Raw genomic sequence first — 11323 nt, 5'->3', positions numbered from 1 at the left:
TTTTACCAAAGAATCAAAGACCGGGTTAAAGGTAAAATGGAACCGGTTGCCTAGACAATTCCCAGGCAGAATGAGGTCTGACCATCCAGATCAACAGCAGTTCGAAAACACTGCCTCTAATAGAACCCCCAACCTGCATCTAAGACAACGTTTGACTCTCTTTAACTCACAACATTGGCATCTTTTTCCTCCTGTTTGTATTGAACATCTTGGCGGAGGCGGAGGATGCCTCCTAACCAAGTGCTTTCATTTTGGTAAATGAATTGTATTGCCCACGGGCTTAATTCAAAAAAAAAAGGGGAAAAACTAAACTTGGGGGAAAAAAGTCACTTCGAAGGCCATCTCTTAGAATCAGACGTTTTAGAATTTAGATAACAAATCGTTCTGAATGGCGTCTGAAAAATTAACCTGATAAGATTTTACTTAAGGTCGTGCATTTTGACCCATTTAATTCATTACTCTTCACCTGGGACTTTGACACACCATTGTATCGTCGGTGGCCGGCGGGTTCCCAAATTCGCAACTGAGAGAAATGTACGCTAAAAGCAACACCATTAAATCACGGTATAAATTCCTTTCAAATTTAGACTGTCCACGCTCCACATAGCACCAAAATTGCTGATAAAACACATTATAAGACCAAACGCGACACGGTTATGCTCATTTTCAGTTCAAGGGATTCATTCGGGTGGAAGGGGAATCCCATATAAGCACAAGCACCATGGTGATGCCAAAAGTAATATAAAATAAAAAACGAAAATAAACCGGGTAACTAAGATGATCCTACTTTTGAGTTTTGAGTTGACCTTGTATTCCTCAATGAATCCCTAGTCGAAGAAAAAAAATATTAACGTTAAGGCAGAGATTCAATATTGAAGAGAATTCCTGTATCCAACATTAACAAATCATGTTTTCATTCTACACAGTATCCCCTCTCAACATATTAAAAATAAAACCAAAGCATAAATAAAGGAAAAAAATGAACCAATCCAAACTACCTCTTTTCGGTAATAAAAAAAAGATACAAAAAATTCGCAACAACAGATACCCCATTCACACCCAAAATGGGCAATCATAAATTCCCCATTACAAATGTGCAGGACCCATTTTACTCGACAGTAAGATAAGTTCAAAGACACTAATTAAGGCACTAAACCTATAAAAGAGCCAACATTAAATAGTACTTGGCAAATAAAAAGCATCTTAGTCTTACCTTCATATAAACCACGAACAAAACTCATCACAGGAGATCAGCAACATTTGATGGCAGCTCCTCAATGACTACATTATAGAACCTCTGTATGTCAAACAGCATCCTCTCATCATCACGTGTCACAAAGTTGATGGCAACACCTTTCCTTCCAAACCGTCCACTACGACCAATTCGATGGAGGTAGTTTTCAGGCTGTGTAGGAAGATCGTAGTTTATGACAAGAGAAACTTGCTGCACATCAATACCACGAGCCAAGAGATCTGTGGTGATAAGCACACGAGAGGAACCAGACCTAAATTCACGCATGATAATATCCCTGGTGTTCTGGTCCATATCTCCATGGGTGGCAGATACTGTGTGGTCGCGATTCCGCATCTTGTCAGTAAGCCAGTCAACTTTGCGTCGAGTGTTCACAAAAATGACACTCTGTGTGATGGCCAAAGTCTCATACAAATCACATAGTGTCTCAAGTTTCCAGTCCTCCTTTTCAACGTTGACATAAAATTGCTTAATACCCTCAAGAGTGAGCTCATCACGCTTCACCAAAATCCTTACAGGCTTGTTCATGAACTTCCTCGTGATCTCAAGGGCCTCAGGTGGCATTGTAGCAGAAAAAACCCCAACTTGAACTTTTGATGGCAGGAGCTGGAAAATATCATAGATCTGACAGATAAAAATGCACGTCAGAATATAAATATATGGGTCAAGTGCCATTCTGAAGGCACTCGGAAATCTTAAACTAGAACTCCAGAACGCTACAAAGTGTCAACTAGTAACGATCACACATTTAGAAATATAGCACTATGGAATTAAAACCTGACATAAGACCAAACAGAAAGGCACATAATAGTTTTCATCGATGCCAATAAAACACATTTAATTTGTGATTTAAACGCTAGAGTCCGAATCCATGGCCAGGTTGCTGACGTATTTCTTCCTACAAATTCTAAGGGAATAAAGAGTAGGCTCTGAAATCAATCCATGCACAAGGATTTTTTTTGGAATCACATATTCACGAACTTAGCTTACAATTATTTAAAATCCCAACTCCAAAAAAGGGCCTTGTAGTCCCAGCTGTTTGGCTTTTAATTTTATTACAACAAGAAATGGCCCCAAAAGTTGTAAATACCAACTCTAAAGCAGGCTATAAAGATATAAATTGTAAATGCAAACAAAGATTACAGTTAAGTATACTAAATATAAGCCAAGAGACAGAACGAAGAAAGCCTTTAAGTTCCGTAAGTCTAGTCAGTGTAATTATGGATTTCCAAATTTGTCTCTTTATTTCAATAAACCAAGTAGTTTTCATTCACCTCCAATTAAACTGTTATGGATCCAAAGAGAAAAGTCAAGGAAAAAAATTTCTGTTTTCACCTCCAACTCTGTTCCTTTACATCATATGAATGTAATAGCCACTTGAGGAGCCAAATTTCACAATAAAAGTTGTAGGAAAAAATGAAGCGGAAATTCTAACTTTGACATTCCAAAATATTTCCTGACCTCAATGAAAGTATGCAAGGACAATAAGATATTTACAAGCATATGCCAAATGACCAAGCAACAGCTAGAAACAGCATAAACATATCATTACAAACATCCACAAATTAGCACCAGAAGCTGAGGCACATAGATTCACAAGGGATATACCTGGTCCTTGAAACCTCGAGAAAGCATTTCATCTGCCTCATCCAACACAAACATCTTAATGTAATCAGGGCGAAGCGACTGTCTCCGCAACATATCAAAAACACGACCAGGAGTACCAACAACAACATGAACTCCATTTGAAAGAATGCGTTGATCCTCACGGACACTAGTTCCACCTACACAGGCATGAACTTTCACACCAAGATAGTCTCCAAGTGCTCGCATAACCTTCTCGATTTGTTGTGCAAGTTCTCTGGTAGGTGCAAGAACCAAGGCTTGGCATTCTACTAAACCATAATCAAGCTGCTGAAGAATTCCAGAGCAGAATGTTGCTGTTTTTCCTGTCCCAGACTGTGCCTGCTGAATTACATCAAGACCTTTGCAGAAGGGCACAATTCCCCTTTGCTGAATTGCAGAGGGCTTCTCAAACCCTTGAACAAACAATAAAATACAAGGCTTTCAGCATTCCAGTCAACCTTTAGGGAAAAGGCCAAAACATCAAATGAGAGAAGCATGTAAACCAAACTTCACGGCACAAAATCACACCAGTGACATTCAACCTAAGAAGCACGTTTGCTGGGCCCCAACCATCCCAATTAAGTATGCCACCTCCTAAATATTTTACAATATCCTATAAGCCCTCCAAGAAAGGATTTTTCTTGGCCACACGTTAAGGAGATTATTTAAAAGGTGGTACCAATCAGGTTGAATTTGGAGCTAGATCTCACAAGCTGACCTGAATGTGAGTTTCAACCATGCTGCAGTTATCAATTAAGGGAAGTAAATTCCTTCATGCTCCCACAATAAAAAAATACCGGCCAGCATATAGAAACAGTGGAAATAAAGTTGGATCTACCATATGCATAGATGCCCCTCAGAAGATTCTCTTGCAAGCCCATGGCATCAAAACTTTCATAGACCTCATCATATGATGTAAAGAAATCTTGTCCATCTGCCGTAAGTCTGCTCCAATCCATTCATCCAATCAATAATCATTATTAAGAAGTTACAAGCATATATAAATTTGCATTTAACTATTTGCGTCCCTTGTAGTGGGGAGGAATTAGAGAACTTACAGCTCACTCATTTTGGCATCATACTGGCGCGCATCAAATTGTGAACCTTCAGGTGCCAATCCCGCCATGACTGCAAAATTTAACCCATAAAAAGATACTCAAGGAAAGAACTTCACTTTCTAATAATATAATGGAAATCTTTAATATTTGAACAGTTTTCCACACTTGTTATTTTAAAAGCTAATACCAACAATAATACAGAAAGAAGATTTAATCCATCATTTCATATTTTGTTCCAAAAACTCGTCTAAGTTCCCAATGACATGTTATAAACTTGAACATTAGGAACGTCCCTAAATAAAACAAGCAAGAAAGTGCATCTGGATAAAATAAGGAAGACAACTCTATAAGTAGATACTCTTAAGAAAGAATTTTAACTTTCTAGTAAAATAATGGAAATCATTAATGTTTGAACAGTTTTCAACATTTATTATTTGTAACAGACAATAACATCAATAGTACAGAAAAAAATATTTGATACATCATTCCATACACTGGATGATGTTGATGATGTTGATGTTGATGATGATGTTGATGATGATGATGATGTGAGTTTGTCTTGCACAGCTGGTCCCAAGCCTGCATAAAGGAGAGTTGTGTCGGGTTGGCAGCCAGCACTAACCTTTTGCCAAACTCTGATGATCATTAGCCAACCCCATATAGTTGGGAGAAGGCTTGGATGATGATGATTCCATATATTGTTCTAAAATCCAGTCTAGGTTCTCTATAAACTTGAATATTAGGAAAAGTTACAAATGTGCCTAAACAAAACAAGCAGGGAAAGTGCATCTGGATAAAACAAGGAATAAAACTCCATCAAGCATAGTTCCACTAACTTATCAAGCATGTGATAACTTCTAATTTTAATTTCTTTTTTTGCACATATTTGTTAATAGATAATGAACATTAAATACCATAGTCATTAAAAAGTCTAGGTGATTCTAGGTTCAGTGGAGTGCTAGTAACCTAGGCAACAGTGGAGGCCATGACAAAATTTATTAGCAAAGTTAAAGACCACAATTTTATACTAATAAAAATTTTTAAAAGAGCAAGTAATGAAAAGGAAAAAAGAACAAGAGGGAGAGCTCTTTTCTATTTAATTTGTGTTTGTGGGTGAGAGAGAGAGAGTCTATAGGAAAAAAACCTTTTTATCCTTTTTTTTCTTTTTTGTCTCCTTAAATCCTTGGGTCTTTCATGTTGTTATGGTAAAATCCTTTAACCAAGAATGAATAATATGCATAATATATGGTAGGATGCATTGACAATTTGACACCAGTATTGCATGAATGGGAATCGGAATCTGACATGTCTGGTCGTCTGGGAATCTGCCTCAATTAACCTAAAAATGTAGGATTCATGGACATGTATCTATTTTTTTTGGATCAATAACAGAAACTTTTATTAATAAAAGGAGATGGCAGAAGATACAACAGGAAGGGGGGGTAAAATCTCTTACCCCACCCCTAAGAGTAAACATCAAATTACAACACAGCCCAAAAGAAACTAGCTCTTCCCACCCCTTGTTTAGCTAAAGAGTCTGCGAAAGAATTGGCACTCCTCTTAGACCACTGAAACTGAATTTGCATATCTTGAGTGAGCTGGTTAATTTTCTTTTTTTCATTCGAGGACTTCCACAAACTAACATCTTCCTTCTGCAGCCAGTTAATAAGCCAATCTAGAGTCGCCCTCCACCAGCAATTTCCTAAAATTCAGCTGTTTGGTTCTTTTTATTCCTTCTAATATGCTAAAATTTCAGCTCTCAGAGAATCCCCCCAACCTATAGGGCCTGAAAACATGGCCATAATTCGACCTTCTTCGTCCCTGAACACTCCACCTATACCTGAATGGCCTGGGTTTCCTTAGCTGCTGCCATCAAAATTCAATTTAGTGAACCCCAAAGTTGGAGGAGTCCAAGTTGGAGCAGGGGAATTAATCAACCGAACGGACCAGGCTACTTCTTTCTAATTTCTAATGGTATCTCCTGCTGAAAATCCTTCAAATAGCTTCATAGACTTGACCCAATGTACCACCCTAACATAGATTAAATCAATGATGGCTTCTTTGTTCTTTTCTTTTTCACGGAAAGTTCATTGATTTCTTTCCTCCCACATGGACATTATCTTATAAATAATATTTACTTATATATGTTAAATATTATGTTTTTTTTATATTATTACTCAAAGAACAATATAAACATAACAACTTAAATAGTTAAATTACAATATAAAAGTCGCAGCTTTTGCCTATTTGCCACATAGACACATTTGTTATTTTTCATTGTTTTCTAATTTTAATGTTAATTGGAAAAGACTGGAACAGATCCAATAAACAATGGGTCACAAGTCGTGTGTAAATTGGGAAAATAATAATAACAGAGCCCCAAATTTTTTAGCTTAAATGGTCGGAATTCTGTTGCATAGATGCATTTAAAGTGAGTAATTGTTATTTTGGACAGCCATCACAAAGGTATCGTAACAAATCCTCTTGATTCACATTGTAGACAACTCTTAACACATATTTTGGAGAGTTGGACATGAGTGGACTCATGAACACAAGCCAACTACCAAATCCCCCTCCAAAGGTGGGGTGTCGATGCAACACCACTTAACAGAATGGCATATAGTTGTAATAATAATATTACAAATAAATGGCTACCTTGTGATTTTCGTTACCTAGACAGGCACTTATTTTATATAGCAATGGTGTTCAGGGGAGGCACCTAACTGAGGTTGCCTTGTTGCCTTAGTGACACCTAGGCAAGTACCTAGTCAATGCCACAACTAAGTTAAACAGTCATATCAAATACGTAGGAGCTGATTTTAGATAGTATGACCCAAAAAGAAAATATGGACAGAATCAATGGAATGTCTTGGAAAGGAGGAATCTGTAATTCAACAATTAATATGAAATCAACCCCCTTCCCAAACAAATTTTGATTTGTAGATTCCTACCTCATCAAAGATAAATCCGTATAAATGCACAATGGTATTGCAAACTTATTTACATGTGTATGCCTTTTTAAGAAACTTCCAAAACAGCTTGTGGAACTGGTAGGTGAATAACACAAAGTTTAACCTATCAAAGTATTTTGATTCATTAGAAAGAGAACATACAACACTAACATTGTGGTCCAACACCAAGGGTTAAAAGGGGTGTTCTGTAGTGTGGATGGGAAACTGGTGGGTGTGGACTGGTCCACACCACACCCTGTGGTAGGGACCAATCCACATCACACCACAGTCCACATCTGTTCTGAATTATGGACAGATTGTGTGGACTGGACCAGTCCACACCCACAGTGGCATTCTATAGACATGGTGTGGACCAGTCCACACCACACTTTTTGATTCCATGTATCTTATATACAGTTTATGAATGATCTACACAGTTAATCATAAACATCTAATTTTTGCATTTTATATGATAAATATATTAAAAAAGGCATTAATAAATTAATATTAATTTTCAAAAAACAATAATTAAAAATATATATTTTTTAAATATTTGAAAATATTAATTTATTAATAAAAACATCAAAAATTAAAAAATTAAGTAAACTAATTAATAGTTTATTGATAAAAATATTAAAAATAATATTTAAACAAGATCGAGCCTTGGCAAGTGGACTGGTGGAGGAGAGCTACGGCGGAAGAGAGATTTGGCGATGGAGAGCTGCAGCGAAGGAGAGCTTCGACGGGCGGTGGAGACCTCCAACGGTAAAATGTGAAGCAAAAGCAATAGGGTTTCAGGGAGAGTGTGAGAAAGGGATCAAAGTAAACACTGGATGGACCCTAACACGAGAATTTTCCGTTGCCGCTAAATTGGGGTGTGGATGGGGCCAGTCCACAATATAGCATGGACTGGTCCCGTCCACAGCCAACCGAATAGGGAGCTCATCCCGTGGACCGGACCGAAACGGTCCATCCACGAGATGAACACGGAACCGAACACCGCCTCAATTAGCCATACTTATGACAGGAGGAAATTTTACAGAAAATACATGCCTGCGTGGTAAAATCAATCTTCAAAACCCCCTACTACCATCTCCCGCATCTCAATAGGCATACCATCAAACAGTTTTAATGATCGAACAGCGCATCCATAAACAAGGATGAAAGAAAAATATATCGATATTTAAATGAGCAGGCAGCTATTCTAATCGAGAAAAAACTATACTACGTTATTACATGAGAAACGTTCGAGAAAGAAGAAAGAAAGAAAGAAAAAAAAACTTTCGGGAGAATTAATAACATCATCAAAAAGTGCTGAAAATATTTCTTAGACGGATCGACTTCTACCAGAACTAACCACAGCTTCACTTTGGCTGAATTTCCAATAAAAACCAGGATACATTTTACGAAATTCAAAAATGTTACGGGATCAAATCCGATCATAAAATCTTAAATTATCCAGACCCAAAGCTGTACATTTAATCCTTCAAATCAATCCAGTATAACGACTAAACCCTAAATTAAACTAAAAGAATGCCAACGATGAATGCAAATATAAAAATCTTCCCACTCAAAACCAACGGACCACCTCCACATTCCAGCCATGAAACGAATAATCTCGAACCAGCAAGCATGCACATAGATCCATCTCAACCAAGATATATCTCCACCGTAATGATAAAAATATTATCTATCGTAATGATTAGAATTAGTTAAGTTATACCACTGAAAACAACAGAAAGATCAATACAGAACGCCTTTAAACCACGAGATTATATACAGGCACTGATTCAAACAAAGATCGAGTGCAGATGAAACAGAGAACAAGCACAAATTGATTAGAAAAAAAAAAAGCACCTGAATGATGAAGATAGCCGATGATCACTGGTTATGAAAGAAGACGATGAAACGCAAGAGCAATATCGTTTCTGCCTTTTTAGGGTTAGGGTTTCCCAACTCCTCGGATCCCCGCCGTGGAGTTAAGGAACGCAACGCTAGTGGAGATGGAGAGAGAGAAAGAGGAAGAGATTGGGAAAGAAGAGTGTGTGTCGATATATATGGCTACGGTTGGATCGGCAACATCATTATTCGGATAGATCCGGCTCCCGGATGTAGATCAATCGGATGCGGGTTACAACTTAAAGCCAAATCAATCGTGGTACGATCCGATTTATTTTGGATCCCGTGAAGGAGAAATACTACAAAACTTATTCAAATAAGCTCGTTTACTTTAGCCGTCGATGTTCCAAGCAATGTTTTAAAAACCGACTCGGATGTCGAACCGTTTTTTCCTCCGGTCGTAGGTTATCGGTTTGACCGGTTGAATCGAACGGTTCAGATCATATCATATTATTGCATATATATATATATATATATATTAGTAATAAATGATATATAAATATGTTACATGTATTATTTTATATTTACTTCATATTTTTTAATTCAGTTTTTTAATTTTTATTTATAAAAAAATATTAAAAATGCAATTTGAGGCCAAAAAAAAGTTTTTTTTAGCAAAAATATTGGGACGCATAGATCTCGAAAAGTCACCCAAAAAAACACCCTAATCAGAAACATCAAAGTGCAAAGTTATGGTCTCCGAAAGTTTGTATGCATTGAATATGCAACTTGCGACCCGATCACCGGGTCGAATGAATCAACGATTGAACCACCTAGGTTGAATGGTTCTTGACCAAGTCAATGGTTTTTTACCGTCTAGTAGGTCTTGACTAAGCCGGACCTGGAATCTTGGTCAGGTGATGGTTCGTTTCCTATTATCTTTTATTTCTTAAAGAGGAATCTTACAACATTTTTGTTTTCCAATGATACCTCAAAACACAAATAAAAATTCTAATATATGATGTTAAAATAGATATTTGACAAATTTCAAAATTCATAATTTAGAACAGCATTCTCTACATTCAAAATTCAAATGAAAAAAAAAAAGTTCACCAATATCAATATACCCTAATGTAATTATTGTACTCTCAGACTAAGACATTAGAGCAAACGGACAGTGTCTAACTTTTTTTCTAACACTTACATTTGTAAGGGCATTACTTGGTGTAATAGTAAAATCTTGGGTTGACAAGTGTAAGAATGTGACTTGTGGTCACTCTGTGCCAACAAAAAAGATGCGGAGTTTTGACCATTAAAATAGTAATTAAGAAAGAGAATGCCTACACTAAAAATTACAGGCCTTGTTTATGCATAATTGCTGAGGTGGAAACAATGGCTTAGAGAATGAATCAAATTGGATGCTCAAATGACAATGTCAACTATACTTCTTCATGAGTCGTCTCGGGCTTATCTTTTGCCAAAATTTGAATGGGCTTAGCCTAAAGCACAAGCCCAAAAATTGTAAAATGTTCATGGACCAATATCTAATGTCGATAGGTTGAACATGATGTCGAGGCTATTCTCAAATGTTTGTTAGATCGAAGGTATCTCTCCTCCATGGAAACTCTTAGCCATATTGTAAACATCTACTTCTTGGCAACTTGAGGATGTCAATCATGTATGCTTGGGTTTGTAGTTGAACAGTTTACAGCAAGGTTTTTAAAACCCCCGGAGAACGAACTGATCAGGGGTTTAGTTCCGTTCTGACAAAAAAAATAAATAAAATAAATAAAGGTCAAAACCGTTGAATGGTTCAAATGGTTCAACTGCCCGGGTCAATGATTTGCTGACCAAATCAATGTTTTTTTTTTGTAAATATCCGGTTTTGGAGAAAAATGGAACCGATCACCTGACTGGTACCCAGCTTTTCCAATCCGACTATCCAGTCTGGTCTGGTTTTGAAAACCATAGTATACCGGTTCCTGGTTTTTCCAATCTGACCATCCGGTCCAATCTGGTTTTGAAAACCAAGGTATACCTGCCATCAAAAGTTCAAGTTGGGGTTTTTTCTGCTACAATGCCACCTGAGGCCCTTGAGATCACGAGGAAGTTCATGAACAAGCCTATAAGGATTTTGGTGAAACGTGATGAGCTCACTCTTGAGGGTATTAAGCAATTTTATGTCAACGTTGAAAAGGAGGACTGGAAACTTGAGACATTATGTGATTTGTATGAGACTTTGGCCATCACACAGAGTGTCATTTTTGTGAACACTCGACGCAAAGTTGACTGGCTTACTAACAAGATTGGCTACTAGTGAAAGGAGGATTTTGATAGAATTCATCTTGGCTACTGAAGCAAAGGTCTTTGCATAGTTTACTCCATATACTCGTGTAAACCTTTTGGCCGCTAATATGGCTTTGTACCTTTCTATCGTACCATCAACCGTATGTTTCATTGTGAACACCCACTAAAGCTTCTACCACATTCTTAGGAAGAGAAACACTGTCAATGGAGGAAAGGAACACATGATATGAAGGTGAATTATGATGATAGGACACAAAAAGATAGGATGATTAGTAGTACAAGATCAAACG

At 37.2% G+C, this 11323-nt stretch overlaps 1 protein-coding gene across 1 annotated transcript in view; it reads right to left on the bottom strand.

The window, feature by feature from the left end:
• Nucleotides 1-872: 872 nt before the first annotated feature.
• LOC104600806 (uncharacterized) overlaps nucleotides 873-11323 on the bottom strand; it is a 67791-nt gene continuing 57340 nt past the window's right edge. The window contains exons 14-19 of the mRNA XM_088893001.1: nucleotides 8745-8866; nucleotides 4430-4515; nucleotides 3937-4006; nucleotides 3717-3823; nucleotides 2861-3291; nucleotides 873-1876 (exon numbers count right to left, since the gene is read on the bottom strand). Of these exons, the coding sequence (XP_088749127.1) occupies nucleotides 1241-1876; nucleotides 2861-3291; nucleotides 3717-3823; nucleotides 3937-4006; nucleotides 4430-4515; nucleotides 8745-8866 (1452 nt within the window). The 3' untranslated portion in view covers nucleotides 873-1240. The remainder of the gene's footprint in view (nucleotides 1877-2860; nucleotides 3292-3716; nucleotides 3824-3936; nucleotides 4007-4429; nucleotides 4516-8744; nucleotides 8867-11323) is intronic.

This window comes from Nelumbo nucifera, chromosome 8, assembly GCF_055504915.1.
Source record: "Nelumbo nucifera cultivar China Antique chromosome 8, China Antique-T2T, whole genome shotgun sequence".
Classification (NCBI taxonomy): domain Eukaryota; kingdom Viridiplantae; phylum Streptophyta; class Magnoliopsida; order Proteales; family Nelumbonaceae; genus Nelumbo; species Nelumbo nucifera.
Note: the sequence above shows the minus strand (reverse complement) of the source record. Positions and strands in the feature narration are given on the sequence as shown.